The sequence below is a fragment of the Octodon degus genome, unplaced genomic scaffold (assembly GCF_000260255.1).
Source record: "Octodon degus isolate 3935 unplaced genomic scaffold, OctDeg1.0 scaffold00168, whole genome shotgun sequence".
Taxonomy (NCBI): domain Eukaryota; kingdom Metazoa; phylum Chordata; class Mammalia; order Rodentia; family Octodontidae; genus Octodon; species Octodon degus.
In genome coordinates, this window is record NW_004524744.1 from 1,051,356 (window position 1) to 1,078,169 (window position 26,814).

At 42.4% G+C, this 26,814-nt stretch overlaps 1 protein-coding gene and 1 pseudogene across 1 annotated transcript in view; both read left to right on the top strand.

The window, feature by feature from the left end:
- The window catches only part of Fras1 (Fraser extracellular matrix complex subunit 1), a 471,233-nt gene that overhangs the window by 186,186 nt on the left and 258,233 nt on the right, over positions 1–26,814 (top strand). Inside the window, exon 3 of the mRNA XM_023703303.1 lies at positions 24,356–24,489. Within this exon, the coding sequence (XP_023559071.1) occupies positions 24,356–24,489 (134 nt within the window). The remainder of the gene's footprint in view (positions 1–24,355; positions 24,490–26,814) is intronic.
- Positions 7,146–9,266, top strand: LOC105743795 (annotated as a pseudogene).

Consider the following 26,814-nt stretch of genomic DNA (forward strand, 5'->3'; position numbering starts at 1 on the left):
ATCTCTGGTCTGCCAGGCTAAGAACAGGGCTCAGTGTGGTCTGGCCAGGCTAAAGGGAGTTTTAGTGAGTACAGTGAAGTGCGGCAGTGTGTGCCGGACACAGTGGATGTTGGAGCAGTGATGAAGAGCTGTGTCTGCGTGGGGCTGGCTTCAGAATGAGTCATCTCAGCTTGGTGGTCTAAGTGTCTGCATGGCAAAAGGAAGGGCCCAAGTTTGATCCCCTGTACTATATGTCATGCCAACCCTGGAACCCGGGAGTGCCATACCAGCCATCAAAGCCACATGTGGTGGTGCCCGGCTGTGATCCCAGCACTGGGGAGACCGAGACAGGAGGATCACTATGAGTCTGAGCTGCGTAGTGAGACCCTGTACCAAGTAAATCATTTTTTAAATGATGAGTCATCTCTGAAGTGCAGACTGGAAATTGATGCTTTGCAGACTCTCTGGGGACTTTGGGAAAGACTAGGGATCCCAGGAGTGTGACATGTGAGCCAGATCTGGGAAGCTCGGTGTCCTGTAGCTGTGTCATTGCCAGGCGCGTAAGGACACCTCAGGACTGTGGCACTCAGCAAGCCCAGGCAGACAGGGGAGGCCTGATTATAGGGATCTGCATTCTATCCATTTGAGGTAAGAAAAAAAAAGCCACACATTAGTTGTAAGCTAGAGAATAACATGGACAGCATGTTAAAAAGGTTCAGTGTTTAAAACTCTGTTACAAACCATGTAGAATAGAAATGTGGGCTAGGAAACCTCTGGGAAAATGGATTTCAGCACAGCCCTCGGTATCGTTATTGCTTCAATTCCAAGTCATCAGAGCAACCTTTCAGAAACAGGTCTCTGTGCAGAGATTTGAGCTAAAAGTCATTTTAAATTGGGCATGAATCAAGTAAGGATTCTGTGCCACAGAAGGTGAGAAATGGGAAGGAAATTTCAAGACTTTTATCAGAGCCAGATTCACAGTTCTGCTTAGGACCATTGTTTTCTTTTCTAACTGAGTAATGAAATAGAACCCTCCCTTTCTGTATATTTAATTCCCTCATGTTCACGATGTAGAATAACGTGGGAGCCTCACGGACGCTGTAGCCACTTCCTGCACGTGTGGTTGGCGGCTCTCTCTTAAGAACCAAGACCGTTCACCCTCTCCATCTCGTCTCTGATGAGTGTTGGGGTTCATAATTGTGGAGCTCTGCAAACTGAGATCTGCAGTGCTAGTAGCATCTAGTGGCAAATACTGCTTCAGGGTGCTGATTAGTGGTCATCAAAGTGTCATTTCCCTCTAAACCTGTTACGATGTTTCTGCTGGTTAACAGTTAAAGGAAACTTCAAGCCAGGGAGCTGCAGGTCCTCCTGAGGTTTCAGGCCGATCGATGGCTTTTACTCTGTATATCGACAGCTCCGTGCTGAATGCCCTTGTCTTAGGCTACGTGGGTTGACTGTTGTGAAACGGATCATACTGCTTTTACTGCCACTGGGGGCTTACACAGTGCCCTGTGATTACTGCATGAGGTGCAGCTGTGACTTTCCTTTGCCTTCTAATTGTTCAGGGTGTGGGGCTATTGATGGGACTGCTTTAGTGTGCACAGACCTGGATTGCCCAGTTTTTAACTTAGAGCTTGTGCTCCTTTGCAGGATGCCACAATTTGGAAGCCCGATGCGTGCCAGAACTGCCGTTGCCATGGTGATAGCACCTTCTGCGAAGCTGTTGTCTGCAGAAACCCTCAGTGTGCCTTTGAGAAGGTAAGAAGGTATCCGATGGCATCGTAAATACATTGGGAAACTCGCAGCAAAGTTGGGTTGTTTGTATCTTTTGGATCATTTGTTCTTGATATTTCTTCCAATCTCTAATTGGATCCATTATGAAACACAGAAGAAATTTTAATGTAGTAAGTCTAAAATTATCTTAATTTCTACGTATAGGTCATTTGTTTTGTATAACACACTTGATCAAATATTATAAATATTAAGTATTTATAAATATTAATGAGCTTACATCTTTATCCACTTTACAGATGAAAAGAGTGAAATCAGCATGATTTTGGCCAGAGTCTGACAGGAGGCAAAGCTGTTGATATCTGTCACAATGATTACACACCATTGAGTGTCAGGACTGACTTGTCACAGAGGATATTCTAGAAATGTCACTTGGGTCTGCTGCTGGTCACATTACCTTGTTGTCAGTGGCCCAGGGAAGCAGGGAAGCCCTTAACTCAGGACTGATTAGTGTTTGATCAAGTCCATACATGCCATTTCTTCTTTGCTACTCTAGTAAAAGATTTCATTTTTTCTGACTATATATCTATTCTGTTAGAACAAGTTTTTTCTAAATGCTAACACTTTTCTTTTGAAAGCCAACCTATTTATTAAAACTGTAAGTTTTAAATTTTAGCATTTGAAATTCCCCAGAGAAGACCACTTATTTTCTCACAGTTAAATTTTGAGAGTTTGTTCTTCTACTCTCAAGAATTAATTTTGAGACTTTATGCCAACGAATGTTAATAAAGTTCTTCTCCTTTGACATTGGAGTGAAGGTTTATCTCTAAGGGTCTTCTTTAACTTTTGTGTGGATATTCTCTGAAGTGGAGACTGCACAAATATTTGAATTTGCTAATATTTTGCCAACTATCTTGGATCCTTCTATTTTATAGAGTAAATGCTTATTCCTAAGAAGTTGTCACTTGGTTGGCGAACCGTTGTCAGTGTCTGAGTGGTGGAGCAAGGGCTGGGCACATAGGCCTTCCCCTTGTCACGTGAACCCCTTGTGCTCACAGGAGCAGACCTGAACTATACATTGGAAGACCTGGTTCTAGTGATGAAAACTAAACTTGTTTATGCCATAGGTCAGCAGATGAAACGTGGCCTGTCATTTTTCTTGTATGGCCTGTGTACCAAGAATGCTTTTTATATTTTTTAAGTAGTTGTAAAACATTAAGATCAATATTCTGTGAAAATTGTAAGAAAACAGTCAGTGTCTATAAGTAAAGTTCTGTTGAGACACAGGCACACTCATTTGTTTATGTGTATTTGCTTTTGTTCTTCAGTGACAGAGCTGGCCTTTTGCAGTAACAGGTTTGGGTTCTGGTTCTGTACTAAACCATCATTTCTTTTTTTCCTAAATTGTTCTTCTTCTACATTTTCTCATGTCAGTAAATCCATTTTCCCTGTGGCTCAGGCCAGCAAACCTGAATCATCTTTGACCTTGCCCAGCCCTTCCTCAAGCAGCACATCACAAAAGTGACGCAAGAGTTGTTGCTCTTACCCTGCTTTTGCAAATGCCATCTGGTGCCTGGATTCTAACCATAGCCTTTAGACTGGGTTCACTGTTTCTTACACTTTTCGTTGCAATCTTGGTGGGCCAGGTAAGGGGAACCTATTAGGCAAGGTCATGTTGCTTCTTTCCTCCAACTTTTTTTTTTTTTTCTTCAGAGAGTAAAAGCGAAAACAAATAACAAAAACAAAGACAAAAACAAAGCAAAATGCAGCAATACATGTGGTACAGAATTTCAAAACAAGAATAAAAAATTAACAGTGGTTGTTATTATCATCAAATCTGTTGCTCAGATTACCAGATATAGATATGCAAATTGGTCAAATAATGAAACAATAACTTCCTTTCAACAACCTTAATTTTTTTTGCTCTTTTTATTTATTATTATTATTTTTAATTTATATATTTGTTACAGGGTCTCACTATGCAGCTTGCACTTACTTATACTGATCCTTCTGTCCTCTGCCTCCCCAGTGCTAGGATTACAGGCATGCGCCACCCCACCAGATTCAGTGGCTGGCTCAGCTCACCCAGGGGCGGGGCTTGAGTGGCATGTGGTATAGGGGGATGGAACCCTGGTCCCTGTGCTTGCCTAAGCAGGCACTTAGTCTACTGAGCTATTTTACTGTTCCTTTTAAATTTATTTTAAAGACAGCATAATAATAATTGATAAGAAATTAGAAATGGTACCTGTTTAGAAGAATAAGATGAGATTTTTTTTTAAATATCAGAGATCAAACTCAGGACCTTATGCTTGCCAAGCAGACACTTAAGCTGCTGAGCTATCTCCTCAGCCCTAAGATGAGAGATATTTAATTGTGGCTTTTGTATTGCACATTGCTGTCTTCTGTGTAGTTGCTTAGGTTACAAATATGGCTTCTAATGGCTTCCCTTCTTAATCAAAGTGATTTCTATTTTTCTTTTTTATTTTTTTGGCAGGACCAGACCAGGGATTGAGCTCAGGCCCTTGCGCTTGCCAGGGAAGCACTTATTCCACCGAGCCATCTCCCTGGCCCCTCAAAGTGATTTCTAATATTGGCTTTTATAGATGGTACTACTAAATCTCTTGTAATCTCTACTAGTCTCTGTCTTGCTCACTCTGCCTCAGACATGAACCCTGTTTACCATTTCCTGGACACACACATATAGGTGAGAAGGACAATTTCAGTGGGAACAGAAAACTGCAAAGGCCCTGTGGTGGAAGTGTCACTGATGTGTGTGTGTGTGTGTGTGTGTTGGGGTGCTTAATTCTGTTTTTATGTCTTCCCTGAGTTAAAACTGAAACTTTGCACCTCCTACTGTATTTTGTACACTTCTATGCTTCATTTTCTTGACACTAACTGTAAGGGGACATACTATATATTTTTACTGATATTTCTTATCTGACACTTGATAGAGAATGAATATTTTTGGCTGACTGACTGACTGAATGAATGAATGAATGAATGAGAGATGAGGTCAGAGAGTTGGTGACTGCGCGGTTATAGAGAGGATTGCAGGCTGCATGATGGAGCTTAGATGTTATTTTTAAGGAAAGAATATGAAATAAGGCCTCAAGCATACGGTGGAATGGCTACCTTTTCTCTTAGAAGGATACTGCTGGCTATTCAAAGATGATGCATGATATTAGAAAGAAGGACATCAGGTCAGAGGCTATGAGGATAATGCAGATGAGATGTTGAGTACCTGAATCAGTGTAGGAATGAAGAGGAAAGGGCAGATTCTGTCAATATTTAGGGGGCAGAGGATCAGCAGAACTGAATGAAGATAAGAAGAGGAGGGAAAGAAGAAGGAGAAATGACTTCCATGTTTATCACTTGATGAGTCACCAGCTGGTGTAGATGAGGAAGGTGGCTAGTCTTAGAGAAACAATGATGTCAGTTTGTGGTGTTTTGAGTTTGAAGTGTACAGAAAAGAGAAGCCAGGTCCAAAGGGCAGACAGTTATATGGGACCAAATGCCTAGGAGAAGACAGAGTTGAAGATACACTGTGTATGTTATCAGCATGTAGACAGCACTGAGGGCCAATAGAATTAGGCTCTCATGATAGCAGTTGTGTGAGAAAAGCACACAAGAGGAAGCATGGGATTTAAGGAACATGGTCATTCAAAGGGAGTGAGCAGAATAGCCTGAACTTTAAGACCTGGTCAGAGAGGTGAGAGGTAGGGAGTGGCCAAAGACAAGCAGTGCTATGGTTATGGAAGACGAGAGCTCTCAGGTGGAGTTTGGCAAGACTTGGGTTGATGTCAGAGGATGAAAGAAGTTGAAGCAATATTGCAGAGCATTGGGGAGTGAGTGGAAAGCTGGGAAAGGAAGGCTAAGTCATGACTTCTTTTTCAAAGGATAGAGGGTGAAGATGTGAGATGTTTGGCAGACAACAGCAAGTTTGTGAAATGTCTCTGGTCCTTTGTAGCCACAGACACCAAGCCTACTGTGTACTGCTGTGGCACCCAAAGACTGCCCTTCTCCTGACTACACTGGAAAGGCCTGTTTACTTTTGTCTCTTCCATTAGCTCCTTGAGAGCAGCAGTCTTGTTTTCTTCATGTTGCAGCCCATCAAATAGGGAAGTGTGTGATCCCAGAAGGCCTACAGTCAGCATTTGTAAAGTGACCAAAGGAGCAGAGAAAGCTTTACTTTATTTTGGTTTTTAGTTTTTGTTATTCAGTGTGAGAGACATGATCACCTGAGGAGGAAAAGCAGAATGTGATAGACTAGAAAGGGAGAAGGCTTAGAGGTGTGAGAGTTGGCAGGTAGGAGGGACAGAGAATAGATGAATCAGAAAGGGCAGTTTGTGGAGGAGAACAGTGTGAAGTTCAGAGTGTGACATGGAGCTGGGGTTGAAAAATGAAAATAATTCTGTAAGAACAGGGCAGTGCCATGGATAGACAGATGCATATAGTTAGACTTGTGGGTAAGAAAACTGGGAGTGAAGAAAGAGGAATGGCTGTGAGGAATGTCGCTCTTGGGACAAAGGACTGACCAAAGTCAAGAAAAGCATCAAAGATGGTGTTGATTGAGGACCTGCAGGAGCAGGAGAGATTGTGAAGCTGTTTGAGTACCCAGCTTCATGGTGGAATGCTTTCCTTAGCAGTCCACACCAGTCAAGTGTAAAATAAAATAAGGCAAACTTTGGGAGAGATCCAGTTCTGGGCTTTTATCATGCTAATGGAAAGTACAAGCAGAGATGTGGTAAGTGGTGGGTGTTAAACCTAACACCAGTTGGAAACAGATTAACTGGGGTTTGAATGACTGCCAGAAACAGACCCATAACTTCAAGGATCTAGCTGAAGGAAATAATATGAGAGGGTGTGAAGGTGTGAGGCAGCTAAGTACTAGTAGGTTTGGGTTCCAAATTGACAGTGTCTGGTGCTCAGCAATGTAGCACATGTGGAGTACCAAAGCTGACTGGCTGTTACTTTTTACTCATTGCTGGGACAAAATACCTGACACTCAAAATTAAGTATGGGAAGGTTTGTTTAGCTCAGTTAGTGGAGGCTTCAGTCTATACTCTGCTGACTTCCAGGCAGAGTGGCATGTGGCAGAGAGCAGCAGTTCATGGCAGCAGAAAACAGTGATGAGCGAAGGGAAGGGCAGCAGTGGTGGCTTCTAGCCAGCCTCTCCCCTCCTTATATTGTAAACTAGCTACCCTTGGGCTGGGGGTGTAGAACTCCCACAATGTCCTTGCCCTCCTCCTACACAAGATGAGGATGTTTACAAACTTAAGAATCCTGGCTCTCTGCTGAGTCATTTAATTAAACTTCTAAACTTCTCAAGTTGACACAGTGTATCACCCAGTACACTGAGCATGGCCAGAAAATCTCAAGAGGAATAGAAGTGGAGATTGCTTGCGTTGAAATGATCAAGAACGTATAAGGATAGAATGGGGACAGTCACGTTCATGGACACACTGAAGTTGTCCAGAATGATGCTTGGACAGAAGCTAGAAAGCAAAGTGAGAGTGAGGTGCTACGTCTTCAGTGCGTTAATATGAGGGAATGATCTGCAAATAGTATTTGCCTGGTAGAACTCTGAGACTGAAGCTGTGGCGCACAGCCCTTCCCTGGCTCGCTTTTGTTCTCTTCTGCTGCCTTGAACTGCTTTTCCTCTCGGAAGTCCTCTGCCAAGCTACCCTGCCTTGGAGGAAGCTGGTCATGGACTGAAACCTCTACAACTAAAGAAAGCAGGCAGAGAGAGCTCAGGCCAGAAGCAAATTTTAAGAAATCCTGCTTAAGAATTTCCAAAACCTAATTGAGAAGCAGAATCATAAGTTCAAGAATATGAATGTCAAACATCATAAGTGAAAAGAAAAATAATATTTATGCATACTTAGATTTCTGAAAACTAAAAACAGATAAATCATAAAAGAAGTTGAAGAAGGCACATTTTCCTTCGAGGCAACAACCATGAGGGCTTACTTTTCATCAAAAATAAAATGAATGAACTCTGACCAGAAATAAATGAATAACATCTTTGAAGACTTGATAATAAACAGATATCACCTTAGAATTATAAGCCCAGCGTAAACCTCTTCAAAAGTGTCAACAAGGGACTGATTGAGGGGAGGGACTGGAGGCAGCAGATGGCGCAGACTTGGCACCAGGAGGAAAGTCTGTTACTACTACTACGGGGATGTTGGAAATTACTAGTATGGACAAAGCCATCCAATGAAGCCTCACCAAATCCGCATGACTCACAATCTGCTGCTCAACTGTGGCCTCTACTGAAAGATGGAAGTCTATTGCCCTCACAAGGCCAATGCTGAGGAAATGACCAAGTACCAGAGCGATGACTACATTAAGTTCTTGCACTCCATCCGTCCAGATAACATGTCCAAGTACATGTTGGTGAGGACTGTCTAGTAATTTGATGGCCTTTTTGAGTTCTGTCCATTGTCCACTGGTGGCTCTGTAACAAGTGTCATGAAACTTAATAAGCAGTAGATGGACATCACTGTGAATTGGGCTGGGGGCCTGCACCATGCAAAGAAGTCTGAGGCATCTGGCTTCTGTTAGGTCAATGACATCGTCTTGGCCATCTGGAACTGCTAAAGTGTCACCAGATTGTGCTGTTTATTGACATTGATATTCACTATGGCGGTGGTGTGGAAGAGGCCTTCTATACCACAGACTGGGTCATGACTGTGTCTTTTCATAAATATGGAGAATACTTACATGGAACTGGGGACCTAAGGGATATTGGGGCCTCCAAAGGCAAGTATTATACTATGAACTACCCACTCCGAGATGAGATTGATGACAAGTCCTGTGAGGCCATTTTCAAGCCAGTCATGTTCAAAGTAATGGAGATGTTCCAGCCTAGTGCAGCGGTCTTACAGTGTGGCTCAAATTCCCTCTTTGGGGATTGGCAGGGTTGCTTCAATTTAACCATCAAGGGGCATGCCAAGTGTATGGAAATTGTCAAAAGCTTCAACCTGCCTATGCTGATGCCCAGAGGAGGTGGTTACACCATTCATAATGTTGCCCAGTGCTAGACATACAAAACAGCTGTGGCCCTAGATACAGAGATCCCTAATGAACTCCCAGACAATGACTACATCAAATACTTTGGACCAGATTTCAAGCTTCACATCAGTCCTTCCAATATGACTAACCAGGGCACTAATGAGTACCTGGAGAAGATCAAACAGTGGCTCTTTGAGAATCTGATAATGCTGTCCCATGCGCCTGGGATCCAAATGCAGGCAATTCCTGAGGATGCCATTCCTGAGGAGAGTGGTGATGAGGATGAAGAAGACCCTGACAAGCCTATCTCAATCTGTTCCTCCGACAAACACATTGCCTGTGAAGAAGAGTTCTTTGACTCGTATGAGGAGGGTGAAGGTGGCTGCAAGAACTCTTCCAACTTCAAGAAAGCCAAAAGAGTCAAAACAGAAGATGAGACAGAGAAAGAATCAGAAGAGAAGAAAGAGATGACAGAAGATAAGACCAAGGAGGAGAAGCCAGAAGCCAAAAGGATCAAAGAGGAGGTCAAGTTGACCTAAGCAGCCCCTTCCAGCTCAGGCTTCTTGCCATGTTCCCTACTTTTTTCCCTCTGTCCCCTCAGATTTTATATTTTCTCTATTTCTCTGTATATTTATATTACAATATATTAAATATAAACGTCCTCAGGGACTAGAGAGGGGCCAGGGCCCTTGAGTGCAGGGCAGCTATGCTGGGGGAGCTTTTCTAGCAGTGATCACACTCCCCACCCCTCCCCACGTCTTAGTTTTAAGTCATAAAGGGTCCAGATCTGGATGGAAGCGATGCAGCCATAAGATGAAATCTTGATGTGCTGAGGGCCTATGTAGTGTTAAGTGCCCTGGAAGGGGCAGCTGCATCTTCCGGGCCCCCTGTGCTTCAGGCTCCTACAGTAACATCTGCCGTTTTTAGATTGGTTCTTTTCTCACACCTTCACACTGGCACCGAATGAGCTAAGCAGTTCACACTGCCCTGTCTTCCCCAGTTCTGCAGGTGGAGGTTGGTAGTCTAGCTTCCTTTTTTTGGAGATAGTTTCATTTTGTAATGAAATGGTACGTTTCTGTAAAAAAAAGTGTCAACAAAATAAATGTATTTTCAGACAAATAGAAGCTGAGAGAATAGGAAGCTGGCAGATTTGTATTAATGGTCAGATGAAAAGGCCTGCAGAACTGTGAACCTGGCAGGAAGTAGAGGTGTGCAAAAAAGAATGAATGATGCCTGGATGGGCGATTGTGGGGGTAAATGTAAATAAAGGCTCGCAATTTATTGCAGCACCAGTAATTATATGTGGTGCAACCTAAAATATGTGGAGAAGTAAAATGTATGATAGTAATAGTGTGAATAATAGGAGAAGGTTAAATGGTGATTAATTGTTGTTATATTCTTATTTTTTTGAAATGACAAGAATACCAAGTTATGGTTTATTCTAATAAGTCATATATGGATATTTTAGTTGAATGTCTAATTAAAAAGCTAAAAATGGACAAACCTATTCTCAATCCAAAGGAAGGTATGATGGAAAAATGCACGAAGCACAGAAAAAACTAAGAGCAGCATGAGACTTAAGCCCAACAGATAATCAACTGCATTAAATATAAATGGCTTAGATTTTTAAGGTGAAGTGTGGCAGCAGTAGGCACATGTGGTTAAATTCCAATTTAAATACATTAATATTAGATAAGATTAAAAATTTTTAATTCATTAGCTGCACTAACTCCATTTCAAGTGCTTGAGAGTGAGTCACCTGTAGCTTTTGGCTACTAAATTAGCACAAATATAGTAGATTGCTATAATCACAGAAAATTCTGTGGGACAATATTAGAATGAAAATTGTAATTAAAATTAAAATATATCAGGGCAAATTAAAAATTTCAAATATTTCTTTTTGAGAAATGCTTATAGAACATAGGCATACACACACACACACAATATGTATATAAAATTGACCCTAGATCAACATAGGCTTGAACTATATAGGTGCATTAGATGTGAAAATTATTTTGAGATTTGTGACAGTTTGAAAAAAAATTACAAATAAACTACATAGTCTTAAAATATTTTTAAAAATTAAGAAAAAGAAAAGCTATGAGTCCATAAAATAAATAAAGATAATAGTCTCTTGTATCATGTACTGCCATGAAATGTGTGCCAATCTGTTATAAGAAGTTAAAATGTAACAAAATTTATGCATACAAATGAAGACCATATAGGGTATCATTTGCAGTTGAGATAAATAAATGCAAAGGTGAAATATGAAATTATGATTTCACAAAATGGATTGTATACTGTGCTAATATAATATCACAGCTACCTCTTGCTATTGTGGTGCGCTCCAGTGTTGCTCATATCTGTTTAAAATGTCACATGATTCTAATCATGTCTGTATGACCACTTTCTGTTTCTCCAGTAAACTACATATTGCAGCAAAAAGTGTTTTCTGACTAATCTCACATATTCTTCTCTGTATATGATATGTGTCAAACAGAAAATATAAAATATGTGGGAGTAGGGTATGGATGTTACTGTAAGGCTTCCTCTCAACAGGAGGCTGTAAGTGGTTAAGTTTTGGGAAAATCAGAATTAACACATGGGTTTTTGACTGTGCAGGAGTCATTTCCCTTATGCCCTGTGTTGTTCAAGGATCACCTGTAAAACTGTTACTATATTGTTCAGATTTATTTATTTATTTATTTTTTTGGTACCAGGGATTGAACTCAGGACCCTGTGCTTGCCAGGCAAATGCTTATTCTACTGAGCTATCTCCCCGGCCCAGGTTTATTGATAATAAAGGTGGAAATGAAAAATAAAAATCCTATAATACTATATTTATATATACATGACCTATATTTATATCAGTATCTATATATCTAATGATGAGTATTCACACACACACACACACACACACACACACACACAGTACTGTAGTTCAGGCTTATCTCTGTATTGTTTTGTTAACCAGTCTGAAAACGCTAACTAGACAATTCCAGAAATAAAGAATTCATGTTTTAAATTACATGATGCTGTGAGTAACATGTTGAGCTGTTGCATTCTTCTGCTGCATCCCATCCAGGACTTATCACCACTTTGTTCAGTGCATCCACCCTGTGTATGCTACCCGCCCATTACTCACTTGGTTCCCAGATTGGCTGTCTTGGAGAACAGGACTTGTGTCCATGTGGCACTCATTTTACTGCATAGGGGCCCAAGAATATATCTCAGTGACAAAGTGACTACCTGGCAAGCACAAGGTCATGATTTTGATCCCCAGTACCAAAAAAATCATTTTACTATATAGATACCATGACAAACAAGAATAGTGATGCTGGAACGCTAGTAATGCTGAGGGAAACCCATGAAGTGCTTCTTTTACATACAAAGAAGAAAGTTTTGGATTAATATGAAAGGAAAAAAATCATGTGCTGAAGTTCCTAAGCTGTATAGTACAGTGAGATATTTTGAGAAAGAAATACCACATTTACATAATTTTTATTATAGTGTGTTGTTTAATTGTTCTGTTTTATTATCTATTATTGTTAATCTCTTACTGAGCCTTATCAGAAGGAAAAACAGTATGCAAGATGTTTGCTACTATCTCCAGTTCCAGGCACTTGTTGGGGGTCTTGGAATGTGTGCCCCATGGAGAGGAACAACTACTATCTATTCTAAGCACTCAGTGTGTGTTGCGCATGATCAGATTACATCGTGATTATTGTCAGTTGGTTCTTCTAGAGCCCAAGCAGGTCATCTTGCCCAGCTCCCTGGCCATATTCACTGATATCTATCCTCCATGTGAGCACTTTCCAAAGCCTCCCCACGCGAGCCCTGAGGGACCACTAAGCCTATGTGCTTTGTAGTCCACAGCTAACGGGGCAGCGCTGGGCCACAGGCTCAAGTGGCAAGAACAACCTGCTTCTCTTCATGTACGCAAGCACTTGCAAGCCCTTGCTCCTCCTCTGGCTCATCTCTGTCGTACCTGACCTGTTCGGTACATAGACTCGCCTGGTTGCCTGCTCCGTGGTCCCCACTACCTTTCAGAAAGAAAATTCGATCTCTGAAATGAATTTTTTATTAGGGCCAAATTTGAGGATTAGTTGTTTTAAAAAGCCAAACTAAAGCAAACAAGAAACACTAATTTGGGAGCATAAAGTATCCCTTGAAGTTCTGCCTTTCTGCCTTGCTCCCTGCTTCCATGGTAGACTCTAAGCAACATTGCCTTATCTTATTTCCTATCTTACGCAATTCTTAGTGGAAATTATGCTAATGTAGTTTCTAATGATGTCTTGGCGGAAATTAAAGAGTAGTTTTCTTGGGTTCAGAGGGTATTTTTCTGAAAACTCATTAATGTTGCATAGAATGGGCAATTTTTTAAAATACCATATCATATAATTTTTTTCTTTATCAAGCAAATAAGAATCTGGTGATTACTGTTATTGATCTATTTAATGGATTGATCATTAATAAAACGTTAGTTTTGTTTCCAATCCAGTTCTGTGGGTGTAAGTATATAAAGTAAGAATTCTCTTACTCATGTAATTTTCCTAAAAAATGGAATTAACCAAACTAACGATGGCAACATGAACAGACAGACACACATAATTTTTATTTTACGCTTCTCTGGCTGGATTTGCAGACTTTGATCCTGTGGAAGAGTCAGAACTTCCTGGCCAGTGCAGTCTCCTGCCATTTTGGCTCATAGTCACTCCTAGCTGCTCTGCCACATCTCCAGACTTGAGGAAACTCCTGAGATAAGAGGCTCTAATGTGAGGACCATTGGGCCCCAAAGACAGCCTTCTGCTTGGCATTGTCTCTCTGTGACAGAACCCAGCTTCTTGTACATGGTAACCAAGTGTTTCACTACTGAGCTATGCCAAGTTTTATAGTGGCAAATGGATCATTACTTATCACATGAAAACTTCCTAACAAATTGAGTATTGATTTGTTCTTTTTGTGGTATCAACAAATGCAATTGAAATTATAAGAGCCTTGAAAATCAACATAGATCTTTTTTGCAGTCCAGAAATTCTGCCCAACTCCCCACAGTACATGAAACCTGCATGGCAGTGCTTTCTCCAGTCAAAATGGTGTTCTTCAACCTCACTGCTCTGCTTTCCAGGTAGCTTTGAGGCCTCAGACCCTCATCTTCCTTGTCTGGCTGTATTGGGCCTCCTACAGACAACTGGAGACCCACACACTTTGCATCCATCCCCTCCCGCCAGTATCTCATTCCTCTTTCCAACAGAAGGAAACAATACCCTTAGAGAAGTGAACTTCTTCTGTAGCCCTGACTGCTTCGCTTCCAAGCAGCCTTTCTAGTGAAAGTAATTCTTCACCTCATTACATGTGAGAAGATACAGACATTTTTGTTCTCAAGGAAATTACTTTCATCGAAGCTTCTCTTGACAGAATCCTTTTTGCTGGTGTATTCACTTTATCCTGTCTTGTTGTCACCTGTGGAAACACATGAGATTTAGTGACTCTGAGACACATGGGGTGTGAGGAGCTTTGGGGCTTTGGCTTTGTGTTGCTGTTTTCACTGAGCTGTGTCTAAATGGCCAGGGAGAAGTGCTGCGCATAGCTGCCAACCAGTGCTGCCCAGAGTGTGTGTCACGGAGTCCTGGATCTTGCCTCCATGAAGAGAAAATCCATGAGGTAAGCACTGTATTTTGTGACCCAGTATTGCTGGACTGTAGATCACAAAAGGGAGCTAGTCAAATGGTAAGCTTTAGTGAATGAGAGACATTTTTTCTTTGCCCTGCATATACACATTTAGGTTTCTTGAGTAGATAAAAACTGTCCTATTTATTCCATTGGTCCTACATAAATATGTGTAGATTGAATTTCTGTCTGAAGCAGAGTCTGAGAATGTTGATTTTGAAGAAGTAGTATTGAATGATAAAGGTATCCCCTTCCTTTGGAGTAGTAACTATCTCTTTTTGTTTGGTAATTATAAACAACCCTTTCACTTTATGAAAGGTGGTAGCATTCCTATGTTAAGTATAAAAAATTTCAAATTGAAGAGCTTAAGGTGCTTGCTGGTGTTCTCTTACTAGTAAGTGGTGTGACCTGGCCCAGAGCCTCAGACTTTTGATTTTAATTCGGACTCTTCCCTTTAGGATGCAGCTTCTCAGTTACAGTAGTGTGGGCCTTTCAGGCTGTTCTCTGCCCCGCAGGTTGTGGAGCAGCTTCCCTGGCCTTACTGACGGGGTGCCTCGATCAGCCTTTAGTCATGAAAACCAGACTCTCTGCAGGGTTAGCCATGTTTTCCCTGGTGGCAAAATACTTATGCAGTGCCTGTTACAAACCACAAACTGGAAATCTATCCTAAAACTTTTTCTTAATTTTATTTTCTCTTTCTAGATCTTTTAGGATTAATTTAGAGATATAAAGTATTGATTACAAAGTACCTCTGTAAGATTTACAGCAGAAATTATGAAGAATCTATTTCCAGTCATACCGAAGTGTTGTCCTGTGGTACCAGGTAAAGTTGAACGCGATGGAGCGAGGCTCTTTGCCATAATCCTGGTGACCACCTGATACCCCATGTTAGGGTCTCCACTTGTGCAGGAGAAAGCACCATGGGCAGGATCCCCTTGTATGCTGGCTCTGTGCATACCTGGACTTGTGAATACGGTGCCAGTCCCTGCAGGGCCGGCTCATTGTCCCTCAGCCGGTATCTCCTAATGACGTGGGGAAGCCGCTCTCACTTCTGCACAATGAGTTGCTGAAAGGCACCCGAGCAGCATCTATGCTGGAATGTCTTCAGACCGCCTGTCACTGTGCACTGCTTGATTCAGTCTGTTCAGTGGGCTGATGTCACTTTTAACTGCCGTAAAGATGATCCTGGGGACGGGGTTGGCTCTGGGGCTGATCGGTGATGGGAAGCATGCTGGTTTATAATGATTGGAAGAGGTATATCATTCAAGGTGAAAAACACCATACTGAATCTTTGAAGTGAAGGTTTTAGGATCCAAAATAGGATCTATGAATTAAAAAACAGACATTTGGAAGGAAAATTGGTATGAGGAAGATGTGCGATCAGACTTTGGTGTGTCTTCACATGGAGTAGACCACCAGCCAACTCTGTTGTCTGCTTTCCTGAGCTCTGTTTGTGCATGTGGACAACTTCCTGACTTGATGAACATATGTGAGAACACTGGCAATATTTTCAGTATCTTCATAATCATTTCTGGGGCTCTTATCTCACCTGGAAAGTGGCACTGAACTTTTCCCAACGTAGGTGCTCAGTCCACACTGATGCATGATTCAGGTGACCTTTCTGTGCCATTGCCAAGTCAGCATCTCAAGGGCCCACTGGCCATGGATCTGGGCGTGCGCTAGACCACAGGTCAGCGCAGGGCTGTGAGGAATTCCTTTGCCTCCTGCTTTTGCTGGGCATGTGCATAGGTCCCTGTGGGGGCTTCTTCTTGCTGCCTGCCTTGCAGTTCTCCCCTTCTGCATTAATCTGCCAAGCAGGAAGCAAGCTCTGAACTGAGTAAGAACAGGCCTGTGTGTTGTTTTCCCATGTGCACTTTTAACATTTTTTTCTCCCCAAAAATGTTATAATCATATTTCTAGTGTATTGTATACTGAGGAGGAAAAGGCTGATTTTTGACAAGTGTAGCTTTGGGAAAAATCTCTGGTGTCTGTCTGTCTGTCTGTCTGTCTGTCTCTCTCTCTCTAAATTTTTATTTTATTTTTAACATTTTTTTGGGGGGGGGTCAAACTCAGGACCTTGTACTTGCCAGTCAGACACTTAAGTTATCTCCCTGGCCCCAAGATTGATTGTTTTGAGATGAGACCAAATCTTCTCATTTTAACCTTAAGTTCAAATTCTTGTGGTCTCTGTCTTTTTGTGCCTCCTTTCTCTCTTTCTTCATGTCCCTAGGTTCTCATCATTTCCTTCTTGATACTCATTTTCTTGAATGGTGTAAGAACTTTCCTGCTTTGGCCTGACTCCTGCCTTTTCCATTGCATGGCTTACATTTTTCTCTCTTCTTTCCTGCCCTTTCAGCTGGTTGAAGAAGCAGTTTCTAGGGCACATTCCACACCCCCAATGGATTCACCTCCCTCTGGCCTCTGGCTCCTACCCCACAGGGCAGGTTGGGGAGAGTCTCCCAGGAGATGGGCTGAGCGGAAGTGGCAGTTGGGCCCTAAGGGATGCACCTGGCAGAGGCTCTAATTAGGCTGGGTGTGACTAGAGGGGACTCTGCTGAAGCAATCCTGGAAAGTCACAGGTATGTTGAGCTCAGGGCTGCCCTTGAGAGGCAGGCAGGCTGAGCCTTGCTATAGACACCTCAGCTCCCTGGACTCAGTGTCTGAAGCCACTGGTGGAGCAGCAGGTCAAGACCCACCTCAGCACGTGGTGGTGCATGCCTGTGATCCCAGCACTCTGAACACTAAGGCAGAAGGACCGTCAGGAGTTCAGAGCACAGAGTGAATTCAAGACCAGCCTAAACTGCATAGTGAGACCCTGTCCCAAACACACATAAGACCAGTATCAGGTTCTTTCCCACACTGAGGAAAGCCCATGAGCCTTTTGGGAGTGTTGCAGGCTTTAGTACAGCCAGGATTTGGGGAGTCTTTCCTTAGGATCTTCCCAGTGTCAGCCTCTCTGTATTTCACTTTTCAGTCTGTGCCACCTCTGCCAACCAGCCAAGGAGGCAAGCTTCAAAGATAGTTTTCTAAATAGACTCTTCTGGATGCTCTTTTTCCTGTCCTGTCCTCCACAAATCAGCTTACTCAAAGGCAAGAAAAGGACTGTTCATCCCCTCTCTCATTTTTTACCACTTTAATCCTGACGTGCAGAAACATCATGCCCAGAAGGCAGGGAAGGCTCACTGGGGGAAAGATCATGAAAGGTGGTGCCCCACTGCTAAGTGCCTCTGGACAAAGCAGGGCAGGACCCTCTTTGCCTGTCTGCAGGTTAAAGGGAGGACTCATTCCTGCACACAAGGGTAGAAATTAATATTAGATTCTACGGTCTTGTTCTCCTCAATGTACAAAATGTTGTTATAATATTCACAGAACATTCCCAGATATTTAGTATTCTGTTTTTGTAACTTCATAACAGGAACAAATTATATGAAGAAAAATTGTTCGTTGTAGTCATATTGTATCAGAAGCCAGGCAAATGCTTTATGACCTTTTCTTTCTTTGGGGCTTATGTTAACAGCCCAGACTTGTTAGTTGCCCATGAAGGATATATTTTAACATGTTTTATACAGTATTTGCTTTTGCCCACTGTCAAAATCTCATGCTTTCAGAAGGGTATTAATGAGGTTAAGATGGCACAGCTAGCCTGGGTCTTGGGGGAGCACTGCTTCATGCATCTATTATTCCTCAATTTAACAAAGCTCTCTTTGCTGCCACAGTGTTTATTAAAAATAATGCTTTTGCAAATGGACCTAGAGACCACTATGCAATCATTTATAGTTGTATAAATAAAACTTGGCATGTGCTGAACCCCTCGATCTCTAGGCTGAGCACTTAGCATTCATTGTCAGTCCTAGGAACATTCCAGGATGGGGGCACCACTCTTCAGGGATAGGACGAGGAGACAAAAATGAAGGGGACTTCTGTGACTCAGCCCCTTGAGAAGTGAGGGGACGATTTACGTGCTGATGCTGTGCATCTCCATCTGAAGCTGTGTCTGGGGTCCTGGCATCAGCATTGGACTTTCCCTCGCTGAGTGGTTTCTGGTAGTCTTGTAATTCCCAACCTTACCATGAAGAGAGACTCCGTTGCTTAGTTTTATGTCTTTTGAGTAAGATAATAGAATCACATGATTGTAAAGCACACGGGTACTGATCTATTCACTAACAAAGCTCTTTTATTGTGCAGCAAGAAATGTCTGGTGATTGACAGGTTGTCGTTATTGTCAAATTTTCTTTTATTATTATTATTATTATTATTTTGGCAGAACCAGAGATTGAACTCAGGCCCTTGCGCTTGCCAGGGAAGTGCTTATTCTACTGAGCCATCTTCCCAGCCCTAATTTTTCTGGTGTCTATCTGAAAGGTGGTGTGATTGTAAATGCCTTTGAAATAAGAGTCACTGTTTTTTAGTACTAACAAAAGCAAGCTCTTATTTTAATGAACAAAATGTCTAGATGTTTAGAGGTAGCATCCTAGCTTGCATACAATAGTCAAGTTGTCTCATAGTCTTCAGATTTGACTTTTTAAGGCAATATCAGTGATTCATATTTTAAACAGTAATTTGCTTTGTGATGACAGAAATAGAAATATTTTGTTGAATATTTGGAAAATGGAAAAGTAAACATGTAGAAAAAATTTAAAGTAACCCCAGTGATCTAAAAACCACTATTAATATTTTCTTGATTGTTTGAGGAACAGTGGAGTGGCAAAGGAAGTAGGTAAGTAGATACATGTGTTAACAAAATTGGAATTATGCTGTGTATATCATCCATGTCCTACCCTTTTACCTCACATCTTGGGTAGTTTTCTATATATTCTTGGGGAGTATTATTTCTTATATCTCATTAGGCATTTGGGTAGCTTTAGTTTTCACTAAAATATTACCAGTTTCACTATGAAGAACAGCATGACATCCCCTGTATTTATTCCTTTTTGTGTGTCACTGACCATTTTCTTCAGATAACTTTTTGAAAATGACATTACTAATTTCAAAGTATCAAATGTAAAGTAGTAGGATTTTGAGTGTTGAAGCAATGGCACCTGTGGTTGTTTCTTTCTTTTAATGTATTTGGTACAGGGTCTCACTTCGCAACTTGGACTCATAGTGATCCTCCTGTTTTCAGTCTCCAGTCCCTGTACTTACCTAAGCAGGCACTTAGTCCACTGAGCTGTCTTATCAGCCCTCCACCTGTGGTTGCTAAAGTCCCATCTTAAATGACCTGAGTCCTCACTGACCCAGCAGGAACCTCAGGGACAGAGTGGCCTCTTTCCAAGTGTGTCTGCATGCCTGGGCAGCCCTCACACTGGGGGGACTGGGGTTCGTGTGGGGCAGGCCAGGCCTTGAAACTTCTTTCCATGTTGGGTATTCAAAAAGTTATTCAATTTTTATGTAGTCAGAAGTTCTATGTAATTAATAAAATTGAGCATTCTATAATCTTAATGCCATTGTGTTTGTCTTTTCCTTATTGCTTATAAGTGCTTCTACATATTAGAGTTCTAATGAGTATAATTTGCAATTTTTATTGCTTTGTCACTTGACTTTTAAGTTTATTTACAATGTATTTTTAAAGTTAAAATTTCTTCTTAGTACATGTTTGCTGTAGATAATGATTGCATCAGTGTGGGGATTTGGTGTGGTGTTTGACATGTCTTAATTCTTTCTACTTCCCTGTGCCTTTCCTGCTTCTACTCTCCCTACATAGATTTAAAAGTTTTAACCCATCAGAACACATCAATTTTTCTTTTACAAGTGCTTCCTTTGCTTTATATTTGACCTTCTTAAGCATAAAAGTCAGTGGTTGTCTTTTGCTAACTCGTGATTTGTAGACTTGCCCGTTTATATGCTGTACCAAAATTTAAATTTTAGACGTGATTGTAGCAGGAGTAAAATTGATGGGAGAGGACTTGGCCCTTGTATCCATGTCCGGCTCCTACCATTCACACTTGCCACAAAAGTATGAAAAGGGAGCAAGCTTAGAAACTCTTGCAGTAGACTCCTGGAATAGGTTTGAGCACCCTTCTGTCTTTTTAAAACTAATTAATTGAATAACAATTGAATGCATTCAGGATGTTGATTGTGATAGTTTGATCAACAATGTACATTGACACAGCAGTGAAATTAGTTAACAGTGCATCTGTATTGTAAGTTTTCCCATTGCCGTGACCAACTACCTGACACCGGGCACTTGGAAGATGTTTCAGTCCATGTTTGCTGGCTCCAAGGCAAAAGTGTCCTGGCAGAGGGGTGGGTGGACCAAACCTCTTACTTCAAGGCAGCCAGGAAGTGAGCACAGAACAGCCAGTGAGAAAGGTCCATGGGCCAGACTCCACCCACTTCCTCTAAATCCCACTTTGTAGTAGCCCCTTAAGGGTCAAAGGGTTAACCCATGAGTGAGGTCAGTGCCTCCCAGGAGCCTTTTGTCAAGGCAAGCTAGCAATCAAGGTTAATTAGCACACATTCATTGCCACCATGCTGTACAGTGGATCCCTGAACTGGTTCTGTCAGCACTGAAAGCTGTGCCCTTTGGCCAACAGTTCCCCATGTCCCTGCTTCTGCAGTCTCTGGCAAGCCCTGCTGTATCTTGAGCAAGCACTCCCTATATGCCATGCCTCTTGCTGGCTCTCTCATACACAGTCCAGTGAAACAGATGCTGTCCTGCCATTTCAGTTTTAGAGACAAGGAAACTGAGACCCACAAATATTACATCACCTACTCTAACCCCCCAAGGCAAGAAGAGCTGAGGGGGGACGTGGAAATGTGCAGGTGACCAAGCCTTGGTTCCTTTGACTCAGTGGTCATGCATATTACTGTCCTGGGTATCCCAAATCACTGGAGGTTTGTGACTGCTTTTGTTACAGTGAATTGTAGGATATAGACTTCGGGGTGCTTACAAGCTGGCAGCAGACTGCAGCATGGAGGAGGACTGAGTTGTTTAGGTAGGACGGGCCCCTTTGTGTTTGAGAGAAATGAGAAACTATGTGAGTTTGAGGAGAAGAGGATGCTTATTTTATGTGTTGTTTTGTTTCACTTAGAGCTGTGATCCCCCAGTTACATTTAGGTGACTGGGCTCCTAGAAGGTCTGGTCTTAAATAAAGACCCATGTATGATTAGTACTGAATCAGAAACCCATCCTGTGCTAGATTTAACACAAGCACACGAAGCAAGTTCCCATATTTAAGAAAATGTTCTAGAAAGCAAGCTTACTGGTAATTATTTATTAAATGAATTCTTCCCTATGTCTTGGGCGAGGCCACCACTGCTCCATTCTGCAAGTGCGAAAATGTACTTCGGCAGCTGTTTCCCTACTCACTTGACTTGGCCGCAGTTCTTTACATGCCGCTGCTTTCTGCATTGCCTCTGAGAGTGGCTCGTTGAGATGCTTGTATACTTGGGAGAGCATAATCTGGCTTTGCTAGGCCACCAAGGAAATACTGGTTCTGACACGGTGCTGGGTTGGGAGCATCCTGCATGGTGGCTGGGCTTGCTCACTGCCGGGGCTTTGCTCTGTAGTTTGTGAGAGAGCAGGATGGAGCCAGGGTCTCTGGCTGCCCATGCTGTGTTCACTAGGAGCGGGGGGGGGGGGGAGACAGAAAAAGTGACAGCTATTGGAAGTGGTAAACCCTAGTGGGCTGGAGGAATAGCCTAGGGTACTCGATCTCATGCTTAGCAGCTGTGAGATCATGGGTTCAATCTTCAGCACCCCCTCAAAAGAGGAAGAGGGAGAGGAGGAAGAGGAAAAGGAGAAGAAGGAAGAGGAAGATGACTGTGTACTGCAGCATCCACCTGTCCTCCTAGGTACTCAAGAAATTAAATTTAAGACAGGAGGACCATTTGAGCCCACGAGTTTGGGGACACCCTAAGAAACATAGTGAGACCTACCTTGGAGGGAGAGAACCATTTAAAGAATGCAATAAATATATAAGTGTATTTTACTTCGCTTTCTATAGAATTTTTAATGATATGATTAACATCATTTTTATTTTCTGTGTATTTTTTTTTTTTTTTGAAAAAAACTTTCAAATATAAGACTTTAGGAAAAGTGAAAGAAAAGCCCATTTGTCATCTGGTCTTCAGCCCGGAGCATTGCAAACCCTACGGACCGCCCTGAAACTTAGAACTTCCTCCCACCCTTCCTGAGCTCTACCCTTAGTTTAGAAGAGAACAGCTTTGGCCAGAGAAGGCCTGCATTCTGGAATTAACCGCCTTTGTCTTTTCTTTCCCCTGGCACACAGCATGGCACAGAGTGGGCCTCTCTCCCGTGTGAAGTATGTGCCTGCGCTCATGGGGAAGTAAGATGTGCCCCCCGGCCATGCCCACCGCGGTCCTGTGGACGACAGGAGCTGGAATTCACCCCTGAAGGAAGCTGCTGCCCAGTCTGCGTGGGTCCTGGAAGTAAGTACAAGCTGCTGGAGGACCCTCTTTGCCTTTGAAGTGACAAGAGTGTTTCAACGCTCACCTTTCCTGTTCACTGTGGCTCACAGAACCCTCCCACATGCCTTACTGGAACCAATAGGTAGAATTGCACTTGGCAGGAGCAGTGTGTCAGAGAGTGAGATTGGAGCAGATCTTTAAACTCCATTCCAAACGTGGGATTCTGTGAGTCTCTTGTTTATTTATTTTGCCCTGGCCAGATGCAGCCTTCTGCATTTGCAGCTCCTGAGAGGGATAGGGGAGAGGAGAAGATTCCACGAAGCCAAGTGGTTCCTCCTGCCCCCCATGGTTGGCAGAGGGAAGTCTGTTCTCACAACAGCGTTGCCAGCGCTGTCTGCTGGCTGGTCTTGGGGATCACGTGGTGTCTTCCCCTGAGACATGCACAGCAAGGAGTGCTCTTACTTGTCCTTTTTGCATTCACGCTGAAGAGGTTGCTGCTACTCACTGAGGCATCCGCAGGCCAGGGACTGCCTTCCAGGCTTCTTGGAATTCTTGCTCGATCCATGCACCTTTAAAATCCCATTTTAGCAAGATATGCCTCTTCCAATTTTGTACCAAATGATACAGGCTTTATGATGAGGAATCGCTGTCAATTCTGCATTCTGTTCTCCTGACATATGGTGGCTAGAATAATTCTTTTATTCAGTAGCACCTGGCACCTATAGCTCTTCTTGCCCTTTCCCTTTTAAAATTATTTTCTTTCTGATCCCATTATCCCCTTCCTACCAGTCATCTGCTGTGGTGAACTGTTATAGGGATTAAAAAATATGCTCAGAAAATGATGAGGTCGAACTTTTGCTTTCTGGATTTCAGATATCGCCCCCCAGAAAACAACTGCTGGCTGCTTTAGGCCAAATAACCGTGCAAGTGAACTATAGGAGCAGCACACCAGGAGGTGTGGGGGTGGGGCCCAGTCTGTGGGATTCCTTCTTTTCCTAAGAGGATTTCTCACTGACCATCCACAAGAAAGACACAAGAGAAGCATTTTGCATTGAAAGATGGGGGATCAGCCTGCCAACTACATAATTTGGCAAAAGGCAGGATCCCTTGTTTAAAAAGTCTTTTCTTTGCTTCTGTTGTCTGTCTCTCTTAGCCTGTCATGTATTTTACTTGTTATTTATCGTGCTTCCTCAGGCCAGGGGTTACTGCAGGGGTGTCAAGACCCCCTTCCCCAGGTGTCCTGGCCTTACTCTGTGACATGGGCTGGGCCCAGTCACTTTCCTGGCACAGAGGTCCTGGTATAGGTCAGGGTGACAGTGTTCACCCGGCAGAGGTTGGGGACAGACCACTGCCAGCCTATCCTGGGAAAGCCACAGCAGATGGCACTGTGTATGAGCTGAGGCTCCAAACTCTGTTGGATTCCACTTACAACGCATGGATTTGGAGAGGTCTGTGCAGCCACCATAGAGCCTGAAGCCCCAGGGGGGCCTCCCTGTGCTTACTGAGACCCCGGTCCCTGCATACCTTGCAGCAAGAGCTGAGATCTGCAGTTGTGGCCTCTTATTATCCTCATTCCTTGGCCTTCCAGAACCCTGTTCCCATGAAGGCCGCGTGTATCGGGATGGGGAGGACTGGCAGCTGAGTCGCTGTGCCAAGTGCCTGTGCCGAGATGGGGTCACCCAGTGCTTCACAGCTCAGTGTCGGCCACTGTTTTGTAACCAGGTAAGGGCAACACCCTCAGAGCATTGTCTCAGAGTCTATCATCAGCCGATAACTCCAGAACTGGAAGTGTACTGAGATTTTGTGAGGCAGACTTGGAAGCACTAGAAATGAGATGCAAGGGTCATTTTCTTTTTTCTTATGTTGCACTTTTAGAGACCACTTCTGTGATGTTTCTTTTCCCTTTAGGAGTTACAGATAGGTCTAATTACCACTCATTTAAGCTAATTGTTACATAATGAAACTGAGCCTGTGGGTGCTCACAAGGAAGCCTCCAGCTTGAATTACAGATGTTCAAAAAATGTCAAGCCAAACATCTGAAAAATTTGGTGATATGATCAGGTTTGCTGTTGTTTTTCAGCGCACAGGTATAGTTGGAATGTCAAGACATGCACGCATCTTGGAACCTGACTGTGCAGATGTACACAGTTAAATTCTTTTTTTTTTATATACAGTTTAATTCTTAAAGGATAATGATTTAAAATAGCAAAGGATTTTCTCTGGAGATACTACTGGATCTTGTTCTTCATTTAAAGCTGATCTCATTTTCAAAATGTTTGTCTCTTCACACAAATTCAGAAGGGAAAATCAATTGCAAATAAATGTGGTACACATGGTATTTTATAAATTTTTGCTTTTCCTGAGGTTCCTATGGATGTTCCATGGCAGCTGACAGATAACCGTGAAAGGAGTTTTGCCTCAAGTTGAAAAATAACTCATTTTGATCTAAGGGAAAGCTGGAAGCTAACATTTAGTTGATACAAAGCAGTACTTTATGTCAAATAAAACAAAATCAATAACATGGCATATTGTGACAATTGGGCAATATTTTTAAATGCAGACAAAAGGCAATTAGACAAAAAATGCTAAATGCCAGATAAAGGGGAAATGTATGTATGGGAAGACGCAGTTGTATTAGCCGCACACACCAACTGCTGTGTGCGCGTCTGATCTCTCAGTTCATCGCTGGGCCTCGTCCTGGCTGGGGGATTACAGATGAGCTTTGCCGCCACGTCCCCCGCTGCTTCGCACCTACTGGGGTTTAGAGCTCTTGAGTAAGAAGGATCATCAGAGGACAGTCCGAAAGGGAGTGGAGAGGAGGGATGCAGGGAGTATCCACTGGGCACCTTCTGACCTAAATCACTGAAAACTCAACCACGTATTACGTATTAGGGGACTAGTATTACAGTAGTTGAAAGCACTGCTTCTTATTTGCAAAAAGCATCAAGCATGAGGCTTTTGCTTTATGTATAATATTAGCTTATAGTTTGCATCAATGGACATAATTAATGTAAAAAAGGTGAAATTTGGAGCCATGCTTTAGAGCTAATTAGATACAAGCTCCCTGAAGACTTGGACATAGATTGCTCTCAGTTACTCTTGTACCATTACGCCTGATTTTGCCTTAACATATTTTTAAAATCCAATTGTCAGATCATTTAGAATATTTTTCTTGATTTAATATCACTATTAAGTGTTTGATGTTCTAATGATATAAAGAGTGCTGTGTAGAATTAGTGCTGTACAGATGTAACATGTCTCTCCATCACTATCAGCACAACCTCCTTACCACCAATGCTGCGTTTGAGGTGATTAATATGTGCCAGTCATTAATTTTAAGAGCTTTGTGATTCTCATTACAGCCTTGTGAAGTAGGAACTATTATTATCATTCTCATTTTATATGATGCGCTGAGGTAAGAAGAGTGTAGCTTGTTCAGGTTGGCACAGTTAGGGAGGGCCCACCCTGCTAGCCCATGTGGCTCCACGTCGCAGCCTCCAAGAACCACGCCTGGCCCCCACTCCTACCCGTTACGCTGTCATGCCTCGACAAATGAGGAGCTACACAGCATTAATGCCTAATAAAAATCACAGTAACAATACATGTTAACATTAGCGTGATTGTTCATATTTTATATGCGTTAGTTCATTAAATGGAAGGAAATCACAAATTTATCAGGTAAAATGTATTTTCTATTTCTTAGTACTAAAAAATTTGCAACCCAACTTCAAGGATTTTCATGACCCTTAGTATAAGGTGTTTTTTTAAAAAATATTATAAAAAGAATGTGTTCATTAAGGAAAGTTTGGAAAGCAGAAAGAAAATGATAATACATTTCCCACATTCAAGAACACTGTGAGGGGCCAGCGAGATAGCTCAGCTGTCTAAAGCACCTGCTTAGGCAAACTTAGGCAAGCACACAGGAACCATGGTTCTATCCCTGGCACTATATACCATGCCAGCCTTGCCCTCAAGGTGGGCTGAGCTGGCCACAAAAAAAAAAATGAAAAAATTGCTTTTTTTGTTCATTCATTTCAGTCTCTTGAT